General features: G+C 40.6%; 1 protein-coding gene across 1 annotated transcript in view; it reads right to left on the reverse strand.

The window, feature by feature from the left end:
- LAMA3 (laminin subunit alpha 3) overlaps nucleotides 1-16,642 on the reverse strand; it is a 131,907-nt gene that overhangs the window by 106,332 nt on the left and 8,933 nt on the right. The window contains 6 exon segments of the mRNA XM_083517629.1: nucleotides 759-877; nucleotides 1,976-2,091; nucleotides 2,771-2,868; nucleotides 5,554-5,724; nucleotides 8,180-8,298; nucleotides 9,076-9,193. Of these exon segments, the coding sequence (XP_083373755.1) occupies nucleotides 759-877; nucleotides 1,976-2,091; nucleotides 2,771-2,868; nucleotides 5,554-5,724; nucleotides 8,180-8,298; nucleotides 9,076-9,193 (741 nt within the window).

A 16,642-nucleotide genomic window follows, 5' to 3' on the forward strand; every position in this document is an offset into this window, starting at 1 on the left:
GAAATGTGTTTTTTAAAAATGGAAAATGTAACACCAACTTATTTGGATAGCAGAGTTATTTAAAGCTTTGTGATCATGAAAGATTAGCTCTACAGCAAGGGAACGGCATCTGTGTAACAGAAACTCATTGCCTGACACAGAAAACAAAGCATACGTGATATCATTATTTTGCAAAGAAACAGACTCTGCACACCATGTCCCAGTTTTCTTCAGTTGGTCAAAACTTTATAATTGTGTTTCTATGATACAAATTGCAAAAAGGTAAGCCCAATACCTATGCCTTTTTTAGGATGGAAAAATTATAATTAGATAAGTACAAGGTCCTTCATCTTAGTCATCTCAAAAGTCTTGTTCCCTTGATTTAAATTGCTGTTGGCTGTGCCTATTCAGAAGCTTAAAAAACAAAGTTCACAACACAATCTAACACACACACACACAGAGAAGTATGTCCTACTCAATTCAATGAGGCTTGTTCCCAGGTAAGTGGACATTGGATTGCAGCCTTATATGACTATCTCATACTCATTTACGTGGTAATGAGCCCAATTAACTCAGTGGGACTTCTGCGGAAACATGTTTAGAATTGCACTGTCAATCTTCCATTACTGAAGTTTACATATCAAGCGACCAGTGATTTTGGCTATCTCCTCTTTTGGAACATTTTTAGAAAAGATTGTGATGGGTATGATAATAAAATGTATTACATGGTTTCAAGACAGGGAGGAATGAAATAAACACTTTAATAATGGGAGTTTTACCTGACAGTTGATGCAGACCCCTCCACCTTGATACTGTTCATAAATATTTAAGCTCTCTTTACGTTGCTCAACTTCAGGATCATAATAGCAGTCCATGGCATGTCCATGGCAGTTGCAGGCTGAGAGAGATGATAAATTTCATTACAACCATCAGGCAAATGAGCAATGGAACACAGAGAAGAAAAAAGCACCTCTAATTTCCATATGTCATGCAATGAGTTTTTACATCAGATGCAGCAAGGTCATCACAGTCTGTTCAGTCCTGCACTGTTCAGACTGAGAATTGTCATTTTGGGGGACATACGAAGGGCACTGTATGACTGAAAAAGCTGCAAATTCACAGGGTATTTTTTAGCAATACTTTCCAAGCACACAAATGGGGCCAAAATTGCTTCCGAAGAAGCAAGGACTATCTCAACCAATTTTTTGCCAGATATCTGGCCTTGACATTGTTCCAAGTCAGAGCAGATGGGAGGAAGGGCAGGGAGTCGATCACTTCAGCATCCAAGCATGACCTGGAAATATCAAACCTGCATGGTTGCACTGGAGCTCTTAACAATATAGGATGATGTCATATTATTTACTTATTCACAGCCTATCTGTTGCATAAAAGAGATTTTTCTTCCATATTACTCATGTGGGATTCAGGTACTGTTTGGTCTGACACGCCTATTTTCATTCAAAGGTTTTTGCAATGTTTGTCACTTTCAAGCTTCACAATATAGGCCGATTGGCCTGAAATGTTTGTACATTGATTTTCGTCAGTCTTTTGTTCTATGCCACATCCACGGCACGTGTCCACAGTTGAGTGCTCCTAATGTGGCTCTCCAACTCAGTTGCAAAACATGTTCCAATTCGCATCCAGAAAGCAGTTTTGCCAGTCCTTAGCTTGTGATGTGGTTCCCTGGCTGTCAAGCACTTGGGAAGTGTTGTGAAAGGGACTTTGGCAAGTGGATGAGACAATTCACTTGCCAGTCATTTGATGTCAGAATGGCATAAGGTGACTGGCAGGTTGGCTATCTTGCCCACCTGTCAAAGTTGGTCCATAGGGGTGGAGACAGATAATAATCTGCCTTGGTCTGAAAGGGCCCTTCTTTAAATGGCTGGAATGAATTCTTTCAACATGTGAGGCAATAATACAGAGGGAAATTATATTATGTATATTAAAAGCACCTTTCCCTCCCCACCAAATAATCACATTCAGATGCTAAACTTACGTTCACAAGCATTTGTACTGCTTGTTGTTGCAGGTTGCCATTGTTTCTGGTTATATCCAGGGCAGCAATGATTGCAGGTTTCTCCACAAGTGTTGTGCTGACATTCACATCGGTACCTGGGTATATAAGTAATTGTCATTTGATTTCTCCCCCCCCCCATCAATGATTCTCTCTTTTTTGTATTTTTCACACTCTAACGTGATGTGTGCACAAACCTAACTCACAGAATGTACCAGCAGTCTCTTAAAATTAAACTTGAATCCTTTATAACAGCCATGGGGTTGAAGTATTATTATTATTATTATTATTATTATTATTATTATTATTATTATTATTAATTTATTATTATTATTATTATTATTATTATTATTATTATTAAATTTCCAAAACAACTTATATGAAGACATCTCAAGATGATGAACAATGTAAAATAGCACAAAAAATACATTACCATACATTTAAAGCACTGTTACAACACTTTAACAGTCATCGCCAAATAATCCTGGGAAATGTAGTTTGTTAAGGGTTAAGAGAGCTATAATTTCCAGAGTGGTTCAATCACTCTTCTCAAGGAACTCTTGAGAACTGTAGCTCTCTGAGGAACCGGGATCTCCTAATAACCTATTTCCTGAAACTGGAATTAATTTCCACCTTAGAAACAGTAAAGTGCTAAAGATGCCTTAAACAAATTCTGAAGTTATAGAAGTAAAACCTGAAAATGATGTCATCATTGTACAGCTACAAAGCAACCGTTTTGAAAGCACAATGGTTTTGGTCGTACTGTTGTATCCTTACCTGTATGAATTTATGTCCCTTTCGGCATCACAGATATCTGCATGTCCATTACAAACACACTGTCCACCAACACTGATGTCTTTTATGCTGTAGTAATACTAGACAGAAACAAGATTTGCAGGTAAGTAGCTGACAGAGCTTATCCTCAGGGTGTTCTCTCAAAGATTATGAATTCTAGACCCAAGATGATATAAACTTGCTAGTGAAATATATATATGACCACCAATAATTCCCCCTACCATGAATCTTTGACCTTGATAAACTTCTTCTCCACTAAAATTTGTATTTTAAACATATTTTGGTTATTTATTGATTGATATGAGCTGAGGGGCAGAAGATAAAAAAGGGACGTGAAAAATAGAATGGGCAGCTCTAGAACAGAAAGTTATAATCATTGTTGCAGAAGGGAGAGCTAAGAGGATTGGGAGAGCCCTGCTTGATCAGGCCAAAGGCCCATCTTGTCAAGCACTCTGTTCTTCCATAGGAAACCCACCAGCAAAATCTTAGCGCAACAGTACTATGGAAGCAGATGCAGTAATGCAAGTATACAGCCATGAGTTGAAGTAGCTGGTTCGATCCTTTCTGATCACCCACAAATCCATTGGCTGTCTTTAGGCAAACAACTATGTTTCAACACTTCATCTTTACATTCCCATCTTCTTAAAGGGCATTATAAGGATGATTAGATTAGATTAGATTAGAATATGACTAAACCAGATCAGGGTAGCTGAAGGGTCTCAAACCCTCAGTGAATTAGGGGCTTCCCCTGCATATGAAGACAGGCTCTGGCAGATTGAGTGGACAAGACCAATACTGGGTCCAACAGTCAAGAAGGTGGTTTTTACATGTGCTGTAGAGGGAAGTGAGGGGCTGGTGGAGCTCATCAACCTGGGAAGGTAGCCCCTCTAGGAGAAGGAAAATGCTGGTCCTAAACCTCCGCTGCCTTGCAGGATATCTTCAGGAGAAGAAAATGAGTAAACCTTATACAAATCTGGAGTGGAGTCCCTAAGATGGTTGGATGGCACCTTGTATGCCTCCTTCCAGCAACTCCTGCAGCCAAGCTGGTACCAAACATATTGCTCTGCTTTCCTTTGGACCACATCAACAAGGCCAAGAGGGGGGTCCTGTAATTTGGGCTTGCACCCCAGGGAGATCAGTTTGGTGCTGCTAACACAGTGGTTTGACTTCACCCCCAGAGGTGCACTCCATTGTCTCTCCAGACAGACAGATGCCAACAATTCTTTGAGAATTTAGGAAGAGGTGCAACACATACTTATTTCATCACGTGTAGCCATATAGTGGTTTATGAGGCTTCATACAGCACCTATGCAATAACAAGTCTTTCTCCATAATGTCAAAAGGGTACAGAGCTATGCAGATCAAAGCCGAAGATCTTAGAATTATGTTAAATCCCATGCTCCATGGTTTCAAATTGGCCAACCATCTATTGACTTAAACAGCAGGAATCCAAGACAGAGTAAGCATTACAGCAATATCAAGTAAAGTGGGAATACAAAAAATATAATTTCCACTCACTATTCATGTCACTGACCAGGGGCCCAAAATAATGTACTGTATAGTTGTCTCAGAAACTCAAAATTGTTAGTCATTCTCCAGAACTGTTTAGCCTTATTCAGTGCATGTCTGTTCCAATATAACAATTCCAGGATTAAGATTAAGGCTGCAGTCTATAGGAACTTACTTATCTTGCGGTGCTCAGTTGAGTCTTACTTCTGAGTAGACATTCACAGGATTGCACTGCTCGGCTGCAATTGAGCATATGCTTATTTGGAAGTAAGTTCTATAGTACACAGTGGATTTATTTCTGAATAAATATGCATAGGATTGGGCTTCTAGTCATTTGCAAGCACTACTAATCCATATGGTGTCCAGAGAGCTTAAAAGTATGTTATCTCAGCACCACTCCCTGCCACCAGCCCATGTATGGCAGATAAAGCCACACTCAGTCAATAGTTATAATAACTTCTGTGTACATTTAAGAAAGAGAGAGAAAGATTCTCCACTCTACCTGAGCAGTACTGATGTACAGTGGAAGGAAGAAGGCCAATAAAGAAATCAAGTTTGCTACCTTATCCTCAATGACCAGGAAAGGCAAAAGGTTGCATCTGCAGGGGAATTATTTTATCTTACAAATTCTGCTTCACATATGTGTAATGATTAAAAGCCTACTCCATGTTTTCCTAGCAGTTCTAGCACATCAGAATCTGGAGTAATTCAAAACCAGGTTTTATTTAGGAGTCACACTCTTTTTCTCTAGTAGAAGATTCTAGTAGAACTCTGTGAAACTACCTGCTTGATAAAGGTCAGAGTGATAAAATCATACTCTGCTTAGACCACTTTTCTGCATCTTCCTGGATCCAAATTTCCTGAAGAAATTTACAATATGCATCCCACTTTCCCCAGAAATCCTTAAATATGAATGCAGCTGGAGTAAGGAGTGGCTTTAGACCAGAGGTAGCCAACATGGTACGATATTGCTGAATAAAATCTCCCTTCAATACCAGCCAGTATGGCCACGGCCAGGGTTGATGCTAGTTGCAATCCAGCAACATCTAAAGGGCACCACATAAGTAGGAAGGTTCCTTATGTAGAGTTAGACCATTGGTCCTTCTTGTTTTTAAGCAGAGGTTGGATGGCCATCTGTCATGGCTGTTTTAGTTGAGATTCCTGCATTGCAGGGAGTTGGACCCGATGTTCCTCAAGGTCTCTTCCAACTCTACAATCCTATGATTCCTCCCTGCCAAAAGATAACATTTACTCACTCTGCGCGTCACTGTAGGATCCCGTTGAGCTTTAGATATCAAGTGCCCAAGAAGGGTATTGGTTCTGAGGAAATGTAAACGAATATTTGTTGCTTTAGTAAATTCTCTAAGTATAGGAGAATGGGTGAAGTTATTTGCTCCTGGACGACCGTTTACCAAGGATATCACAATCTAATACGAGAGAGAGAGATCAGTTTTAAAACATGGACAAATTAATAGAAAGCAACTTATCTAGGACATGAATAAGCAAACTGGGCCCCTGGTCCATTATTGCAACCATTATTTCAAGGGTGGGCATTGTTTCAAAAGGTGAATAGATTCCAGTGAAATGTTGTTAGAATTAGTGTAATGCCACCTACTACAAGCATAGCTAAATGCAAACGTGGGCATAGGCAATTGGTGGCCACACAATACAGCCACAGACTAGGGCAGGGGTCTGCAACCCGTGGCTCCGGAGCCGCATGTGGCTCTTTTACACCTTTGCCGCGGCTCCGGGGCAGATACTAGCGAGGGGAGGAGGCGCATTGTGCGCCCCAACACTCCTCACTGTGGCGGGCGCTGTACTGGCTGTGACGTCGCATGGGGGCGGTGCGTGCGTTAGTCACGCACCGTGCCGACGTCACCTTCCCGCCCGCTGTCAGATCGTGGCTCCGGAGAGATATTTGTTTTAAATGTGACAATGGTTTTGCGGCTCCCAGTTGTTGTTTTTTCTTCGGAAACGGGTCCAAGTGGCTCTTTTTGTCTTAAAGGTTGCAGACCCCTGGACTAGGGGAGTGGGAAAGGAATTACAATAGGCTTCATTGTAGAAACACTCAAGTAACTTGCAGCACAAGCCTAGACATATCCTCTCAGAAGTGAAATCAGTGGGCTTACTAACAGTCAAGCCTGGAATGAGAAGGCAGACTGGGGGCAGCACTTTGATGATGATTTGGAGGCATGTTGCAGCCCTGAGCTATCAACCATAATGTTTCAAATGAGCCCTCAACCCAATCTTCTTTAACAGATTTGGGGACAGGGGCTGCAGAGAGAAGGGAGAATCAATGAAAGTCATCTCTTCCCTTTCATCTAACAGAAGCCTCCAATGGATCAATGAGCCTTTAATCAGTGGAGCAACATAATAATGATGTATTTTACACCACCCTTCAATCATATTCCAATAAGAGTTTAAGGCAGCAATTCAAAGAAAAATGGGTCTTAAGCCATGAATTACACATGTACAGTATAAAAAACTAAGTACAGTGCTACCTTGGTACTCGAATGGCTTGACTCACAAACAAATGGACTCCCAAACGCCACAAACCCAGAAGTAAGTGTTACAGTTTGTGAACGTTTTCAGAAGCCGAACGTCCAACGCAGCTTCCGATTGAGTGCAGGAAGCTCCTGCAGCCAATCAGAAGCCACACTTTGGTTTGCGGAAGGTTTTGGGAGTTGAACGGACTCCCAGAATGGATTAAGTTCAAGAGCCAAGGTACCACTGTATTCTAAAGGCAACAACTGCCTGGGCTCTCAATCTATTAAGATAGCCAACAGTCACAGATTCTCACAAAGGATAAATAACCTTGTCCCATTTGTGATATGAAGGCATCTCCAGTATTAACTATCTAATTGAAAGAACCTTTATGTCCGGCAGATAAACTAGATTAAATGCTTGAACATTTAATGTACTTTAAAGCACTTAGAATTATTGCAACTATCAATACTAGTTATTCATACACCCCTAACAATCAGTTATGTTGTTAAAAGATGTGTAAATACTGAAGGATTTGGCCAAAATGAATTATTATTTTTAGTTGTAGCACAAGGATCCATGACATAAGGGATTGCCGGCAGCAAATAAGCTTTTTAATTACTCTCTCTTTACGATAGAAAGAAAATACAAAATGTAGTTGTGGAATTTCCCCATAAGCCAGAGCAGGTTTTTCTAATGATTAAAGAAAACTCTTCAAAGCCCTTTTTAACAAGAGCTCATTGTAGACTAATAATCAGCTCCACTAACTCAGAACCCAGTTCTTGGAACTATACTATTTTAGGAGCCAACTGGAATCTTTATCCATGCCTCTAAGCACAGTAAGTCCTACCAATAGGGGGAAAGAGATTATCTGTATGAATGATTGCTAGCTAATTCAAGACCAAGGTGTCTGTTTGTAGTTTTATAGCCTACAAAATGACTTATAGTTTTTAGAACATGGTGGCCAGAAAGGAAAGCAAAAAGCACCAGTAACTAGGGCAGTTGTCAGTAGTGGCACTTGTGGTGGGCCAAGAAACATAGAGGAGGTGGATATCTGGTGGGAGAAAGTGTTCTATATGTCCTTGGAAGAGTGGAGTGTAATTCAAGAGTGCTCGTCTTCAGGTCAATCCATTCACCAATCTAACTTATATCAGAATGCTGGAGTGGAACAGGGAGGTACGTAGACAAGTGAAGTGAGTTTCAATGGTGGTTACAGACAGAAGAGAGAATGACCACTGGTCACTAAGAACCCATTTAATGGTACTGATCTGCCTTATAATTTTGTTATGGTACTATTACTGAGGTACATTTGAAGTACTTTCATGCAAAACTCTTGTCTAAATGCCAAGTGTTATCATTGCTGTCATTCCGTCCCCCCGTCCCCTGCCCTGAACTTACCTCTCCATTTTCTAAAGGCACAATCCGAGAATATTCTGTAGTGCAAATGACATCATCATCTTTTCTAACACGGGCATTTGCTTCCTTCCCAAAACGTTCCCAACAGCCTTGCTTAGAATCTAACAAAAATAAATAAATCAACGTGTGCAGTTCCTAACTTCAGAACATTACTCCAACAGTTACATAGAAAATAGCATAAACCGCCAAATCTGTAGTGGAGAGAATCCTGGTAACTCAGATCCTGCGCCGTGCCTTCCCAAGACTCTTTACTGTTCTTACAAAGTTATGCCGGATAGTCTGAGTGTTTCAGTGAGTCTGAGAAAGGGAAAAGGGAAGAGCAGGTCTTGCATACCCCATTTAGCAGGGAAATATCACCTCTTTCTCAATATTGGGGTGTCTAATCCACCTCATTGGTTGTTTTTAAACCTTGAGACACAATGTACAATTAGGCACTGGCAGAATGTGGCCTTAAGTTTGCCTTAAGTGAGCATTAAACTACAAACTTTCAGTCTCATCCTATGTAGCATACAGCATGCTCGCTAAAATCTATTGATGTATATAGTACACATTTGGCTTGACAGGATTAACCACAGTTTCTAAAGCTTGGGCATAACAGGAGGCTGGGGCTTATTAAAACAGAAAGTGAAAGATTTCCTTCTCCTTTACTCACTGGTGAAGGGAATGGGAAGTCTGCAGCCTGATGAATCAGTTCATTAGCGAGTGATTTTGAACTTAGCTAAAGGTATTTGGCAGGCGGGGGTGGGGGTGGAGGTGGGAAGAGACTTGTTCATGAATTCCTTAAGGTACCACATATTCTTAGAAGTTAAACACCCAGCAGGAAATAGTTGCTATTGTCAAAATAAAAAGTTATAAGAGTTTTAAAAACTGGTACTCACAAGCAAAATATTGCCATGGCATATAAGTTTTTCCAAAGTCTGTTGATCTTTCTAATACCCACAGATCTGGACGAGGAGAATTTGCAAATTTGATGAGGACATAGGCCACATGAAAGAACTGGTAATAAAATAACACGTAGAGAAACATTAAAATATACTAAATTGTACAAAGAGAAAGGTAATCCTGTTATTTCTGCTAGAAAACGATAGGGGTGGTGAGGTTGTGCCTCCAGTGGAATTAAACATTTAATGTCTGATATTAGTAACCAAACAATATCATGACTATGCTCATGTTTGCTCTTCTATACTAGTGTTCTTTAACCTTGGGTCCCCAGCTATTGTTGGACTACAACTCCCATAATCTCTGACCATTAATCAAGCTGGCTGGGGATGATGCGGGTTCAACACTGTTTTGGACACTGTTTTGGATACAGTTTGAAACTGGATGTTTCAAACACACTTTAAACAGCAGAGGTAATTAACTTTAAGTTACTTTGGGTTGCCTTGGGCAACATAGTGACTGACAAATTTAAGGGTAAGGGAAATTCCATTGCCATGCAACACCAAAAATGATAACCACAACAATTTAGTCACGAATGCAAAGTATAACTATGGTGCCAGAACTACAATGAATGCAACTTCACTGGAGCGGATCTAGAGTAAGCAATTTTTACACTATAGCCATAGGGTTCAGTCTTCCTAACTCTTCTGTCAATGTTCACATTAGTGGTATTTTACTTGGAACAGTGTGTGGAGGCTTGGCCTATTTATTTCTTTAACATCAAAGAGAATGCAATAATTAACAAAGTTGAAGCCTACACTTGATGAAGAGGAGTCAGTAGGCCTGTTCCAGGCCTTCGAGCACTGATGTTTCTTGGTACCCACTTCCTAAATGAATAGAGCTGTATTCTGGCAAAGCGCCGACAAAGCAATTGTTAGCAACAGGACATAGTACAGTTCAAAGAGAGATAATGACAGAAGATTCATTCTCACAGCAACTAAGAGCAATTTGTAGTTCAGGGTGGGCCAACTTTTCCTACCAAGTGGGCCACAAGAGTACTTTGACATGGAACCCATGGGCCACACACTGCCTTGTTCTATGAGGGGTGAGAGGAGCTAGGCCTCACTTAGCTGGCTTTAGGAAGGCAGCCAAGACCTGGGGGCATGTGAGATGTTGGCCTTGCTTCCCCCCCCCCCCACAATCATATGCAACAAGACGGTGTGTGTGTGTGTGTGTGTGTGTGGCCTGTTGGTTCTGTGTCAAAGTACTCTTGTGGCCCACTTGATATGGAAAATTGGGCCGCCCTGGCCTAGGTACTGGCCATTATGGGGAAAAAGGAAGTGGCTCAGCACTAGAGGGCAAATGGGTGCCCCCCCCTCCATCTGGCTGGTAGTTAGAAAGACAATAGGCCAGAACTGAGAGTTGAGTGATATGAGCTAGAAGCTAGAACTAGAAAAGCAACAGGCTGAGAAGCCAGAGGGTCAAAGCGATGTTTGACTTCTGTTTGAATCCAAGGGGAAAGCAAGGCCCTCTTGGGGTGTTAATGCTGTGAACTCCTCCATCATAGCCTCAGGTTGTGTATATATGTGTGTAAGTAAGGCATATATCATATAGACACAACAGTCTCTGCTGTATCTCATTCCAAAAGTAACACAAACCCTGGGTAAGTGCCTGGAACCCCTGGAATCTCACACAGCTCAGAGACTGAGGTGGAGTGCCACAATACTGTCCCTGAAAAATATATCTAGCATAGTAGCCAAGAATCTGAGCTATGAATAAGGGAGCTTCTGGTTAGAATCTCACTAAAAGCCCTAGGCAAGCCATACCGTCTTTCCACCTCAGTTGTTGCATCTAAAAATGGAGGAAATACTGGTGTACCTTACAGGATTGTTGTAAGGATTACAGTTAAAAGAGTGGAAGTGAAGTTAAATAATGCTTCAAAGAGCTTTACAAATATTATCATCACACAATTGGCATTAGTACTGCCTAGTTATATCACACGGAAATGCATGCATTCTCTATCTTCCTCATAAGATAGGCAGTTGGGAAAATATGTATCCTTCTGCAATTTAGTTTGCTTATATCGTGGGTTCAATCGATCCAAGTACAGACTACCTTAAGAATTCTTAACCAACTTACTTATGAATCACAATGATTCATTGTTATTATTAAGTTCATACTGCTCTCTAATAGAAAAATGTTTGTAAGCATTGCCTGTGGCACTCAAACGATTCTGACTTCATCTTTTTTGGCTCCAGCTGAGGTTCATCCAAAGAACTTTTGATACTGTGGTTAGTATTCGTATGCCATAGAAATGCAATATCTGAAAATATTATCTTAATTTGATTACCTGAACATAAATAATGGAGAAGGAGCATACTCAGTGGCCACATTTGGACTATCAGTTTAATAAATTAATTTATGAACAAGTCTTATTCTCCTACATGCAGTTTTTTTTAAATATTCCCTGTGGGTGATCAAATAAAGAAGTCCATAGTAAACTATTGCTTCCAAATCAGGAAACTAAAATTTAAAAATCACGTGTAATCCTGATTACTGAGTGGAATAACTTACCTTTGGTATTTTAAAATCTTAACTAAATGACATAAAACAGCATTGGAACACTTACATTTCACGTAATTTTTTAGTTGGCCATACCTACTCTTGTCAAATGCCAACGGCTAGCTGGTGGGCAGCGTGGTCGCAACGGTTGTACTCACACATGTATAGACACGTTTTAGTGATGTCGCAACACAAATAATGTTTATCGATATTGAAATATTGTTGGTGTATCAATGTGCCGCTTGCATCAATATGCCCCACCTCACCCTATATGAAACCATGGTTTATTGTTGCCATTAATCAGAGTTCCTTGGTTTGGATGTAACCAAGTGCAGACTTCCTGCCTTGTTTGCTAGGCTGAGTGAAGGGAGAGGCAAAGTGGGTGGATGCTGGCATATGAGGTTTGTTTAGAATGGGCTTATTTATTAAGCCAATCTTAAGTCCAAACACAGCAATTTTCTTATATACCTTTCAATGCTTACAAGTTGTTGAAATCTCCTTTAAAAAGCTAGACGGTCTCCCTGTTTGCCTTGAAATATAGAATATATCTTTAGCATACTAGTAGAGAGTCGCAGTGAATTCACTTGAAGCTATTTCTGAATAAACATGCTTAGATTGTGCTACACATGATGATAGTTTTGATCCCTTTATTTAGAAAATCAGCCATAACGAAACAGTCATATTAAACAAATAGGCATTGTCCTTATGTATAGTACATAAAGACAAACAGATTAACAACATTTGACTTTCCTGGTTGTATATACAGCAATTTCTATTAAAAGAAGTTGACACATTAATCTTCCAGGAAAGAATAAAGCTGCTGACATCTGGTATGCAGTTATTCAAAATGAAATGTTCAAATTAATCTTAAACCACACATGCTTAACCTATCAAGCCACTTTAAAGTTTTTAGATTCTGGGCCCCGTCACATAGCCATTTCATTATTTAAAAGATTTCTGTGAAATAAAGGAAAGCTCCCAGGTGAAAGCTGGGATGGTCCACCGCTTTCTATGTGAGACAAGGGTTAAGAGCTACCGTTCAGAGAGGACTCGTTTTATTTTCTTTCTCTCCGTGTTTGTTTCTATTTAGACTATTTTCTTTAATCTTATCATATTATGATAAAAGCTTTAATTAAATCTTATTTTTTATCAAAAAAATAGAAATGCAAATAAACAAGCAGAAATCAATACACACAAGCCCAGCCACAATTTACCATATCCAGCTAAATGCTTTTAAAAGGTTTTTCAGTTGCATAAAAAGTGGTGGTGGCACAAATTCAAGGCAAGCTATCTAGAAAGTCCTAGGATATGGCTAAAGACACATATTTGGCTCTGGTCAGCAGCTGGGTGGGTGGCTGACCGCTTGGTAACCATAGGTCCACAGCCATGGCTAAATAAAAGAGGAAACTATAGTATACTGTATTCCTGGCTGTGGGGGACATTTTCTAAATGGATTCATTTACTTTTAACCATTTTTAGCCGCTTATAAACTAGTGTTGCCATATTTCTAAAACTGAAAATAAAATAAAAGTTTTTGGCAGTTGTTGAGCATTTTTGGCAAAATTGCAAAGAAAAAATTAAGTTTTTGATTTTTCCTGATTTCTGCCCATACACGGCTTCTGACTGCAATATTCCATATATGCCCAGAAAATTCTGGACATATGGCAACCCCGTTATAAGCCAACCCTACATTTGCTCATAAATCTCCACATATCATACTTCTTGCATTCACTGCTTGAAACTGACTGATCCATCGCATGAGGGGGACACAACCAACCAACCACTACCAGTTAAAATTTCAAATACTGGTATGTGGTTTGATAAACCATATGTTGTGGTTGTGAGGAAAGTACCACAACTACAAAGAATACTCATTATCTATGAAATAAAAGCAGAACCAATGTAAAAAGGAAACCTATGAGGTTTGCCAAGCAATGAGTAATGTTAAAGTCCATGTTATCAATAGATCTTGCAACAGATTCATTATGGTCTTTGAAGCATTGTACCATTTGCTTAAGGGTTTTTAGTTAAAGGTCATTTGCATGTCTATGTCTGTCTGCTAAGCAGCACTTACGTTCTCTTTGCAATGAAATAAAAGCAAAATAGGAGGCCAATAACTATTCTAAAAATGATCATGTCCCACTTCTGAGCTCTTGGCTAGTCCATATGGAATACTAGGCTAACATGAAATGGGGGAGAGGCTTCCCAAATGGGAAGGCTTTGAACTGGTGTTCAAGAAAGGAATCTATCTAAGGTATTGAATGTACCCCACATATTTCAACGTTTAGGAAAAACCCGTAGATCTGTGATAAGCAACATACAGCTTATACTATTGCGACAGTAAAGGAGGTAAGGTAGCCATTTTCAAGATGCCCCAGGTTCATACAGTTCACGTAAGATACAGATCTGAGAAAAGGAAAACTAAGTCAGGAAAAAAACGTTTCCTTGATCTGGTGACAAGCAGAGACCTGAATCACCCACGAAAGCAGCTGCAATGTCTTCGCTGAAGCAATTTCATTCATTAAGAACAATGTTCTTAGAGTGGACTGTAACATTGTGAAGCTAAGATGGCATATCAAATCCCACGTTTGCCTCAAAATGCTAAGAGTGTGTGTGTGTGTGTGTGTGTGTGTGAGAGAGAGAGAGAGAGAGAGAGAGAGAGAGAGAGAGAGAGAGATTTGCAGGAGAGGACTGGGGAACAGGGGGTGGGGCTTAATCCTTTCCTAAATCAGCTGATTCTCCCTGAAGGTTATCTCCTAAAGCCATTTTCCCCCAAAGTGGGCCTGAGATCTCAAATAAAACCAGCAAGGGGAAAATAGTTTTGGAGGCATTTAAAGAGGATAATAAGGAAGGATGGGAAGTTAAACACACAAAGCCCACCATCTGTTTCTCCCTTGCAAATACAGTGGTACCTCGGGTTACAGATGCTTCGGGTTACAGATGCTTCGGGATTATAGACTCTGCTAACCCAGAAATAGTACCTTGGGTTAAGAACTTTGCTTCAGGATGAGAACAGAAATCGTGCGGCGGCAGTGGGAGGCCCCATTAGCTAAAGTGCTACCTCAGATTAAGAACAGTTTCAGGTTAAGAACAGACTTCTGGAACAAATTAAGTTCTTAACCAGAGGTACCACTGTATCCACCTGCTTGGGAAATGCAAGTTTGGGGATATGATTTGCTGAAGAAGCATGCATTCCAGAAGGCAGTGAAAGGAGGTACACCATGCAATATGAACACGACACTGTTTTCTTAAAATGTATTCTCAAGCTGTCATCAGTGTGTGATATAAGAATCTATAACCTTTTAAAACATACAAAGTTACAAGAATTGTGTATCTGGAAGGGACGCATCAGGACATTTAATCTAACCTACAAGACACAAAACAAATAGCCTCTATCTGAAGGAACTCCAAGATGCTTATAATTTTTTTTTTCCTCAGAAGCAGATCCCACAACCTCCCTTAGCGGTACATTCTTTTACTTAATTGCTCTGATAATTGGGACATATTCCAAAAATTAACTGCAACTTAAATCAACGGCCTCTAGTGCTAATTTCACCTACTTCTTTCTCAGGTCCTTTAAAATATTTCGAAGTATTTATTTCCTCCACGTTTTCTGTGCTACACTGCCCTTTCCATATTATATGAGTGAGTGAGTGAGTGAGTGAGTGAGTGGATATGAGTACATACATCTGTGCATGTGCTTGTATGTGTACCCAGTTCTATTATCTAGGGCAAGGGTGCGAACCTTTTTCAGCCTGAGGGCTGCAGTCACTTCTGGGCAACCTTCCAAAAACCACATGGGGCCAGAGGCATAAGTGGGTGTGGCAATGAATGCAAATTTTACCTTTGTATAATAGTCTAGTTTCAACACACACCCTCTGTCCTCTATGCAGGCAAGGAATAAGCATTTTCAGAGTTCAGGGACACATTCCAGCCAGAGTAAAACACTCAAGGAGGGTTTAACACAGGGCTGTTGAGGGGTGTGGTCTGGGGAGGGGGTGTGGCCTGGAGGGAGGGGTGTGGCCTGGGGTGTGGGTTGTGAGAACAAGACCGAGGAGCCTGGAGGGCCACATTAGGTCCCAATGTCTGAGGTTCAAGACCTCTGCTTTTCCTTCTGAACGCAAGTCTAAAGCATCTGACAAAAAATTACAACACAACCAAAGCAGTTTTCAAAATTATGATCAATATAAACACAATAAAACAAATATCTGAACAATAAATCATGCGGTTCAGAATCATACCAATTTCATAATGGCAATTCAGCTAATAAATAGACAGCAATATTTCAATAGTTAATCTAAGTAATCCAATAATGAACCATAGAAATTCAGAGAAATACAGGACAACAAAGTCAACAACATGTACACTTTCCTCAGAGGAGACAATGTGGTGCCTTTAGATCAGGGGTCAGCAAACTTTTTCAGCAGGTGGCTGGTCCACTGTCCCTTAGACCTTGTGGGGGGCCAGACTATATTTTTTGGGGGAGAGAAATGAACGAATTCCTATGCCCCACAAATAACCCAGAGATGCATTTTAAATAAAAGGACACATTTTACTCATGTAAAAACACGCTGATTCCCGGACCGTCCGCAGGCCAGATTTAGAAGGCGATTGGGCCGGATCCGGCCCCCAGGCTGTAGTTTGCCTACCCATGCTTTAGATGTTGCTGGACTCCAACTTCCATCAGCTCCAGTGAGTATGGCCACTGGTTGGGGGAAGGGCTTTTTTTCAGCCAGAACACGCCAGAAGGGCATTCCAGCACCTCTCAGCTGGGCGCCAGGAGTAGACCTGACCTGACAAGCCTCAACAAAGCCCCAGCTCGCGAGAAGACCCTCCTCAAAGCCCTAAGGGGACGTACTCTATGAGTCTAGAGAGGGTCTCTTCATAAGCCAGAGGCACAGTGGGGCTTTGCTGAGGCTCTTAAGTCTCCTAGCTAACAGCTGATGGAAAGCACAAGTCAGAGAAGTGGAGGATGGGAGCTCATTAATGTTGGGATTCCATTCC

This window comes from Podarcis liolepis, assembly GCF_965112155.1.
Source record: "Podarcis liolepis genome assembly, chromosome: 8".
Taxonomy (NCBI): Eukaryota; Metazoa; Chordata; class Lepidosauria; order Squamata; family Lacertidae; genus Podarcis; species Podarcis liolepis.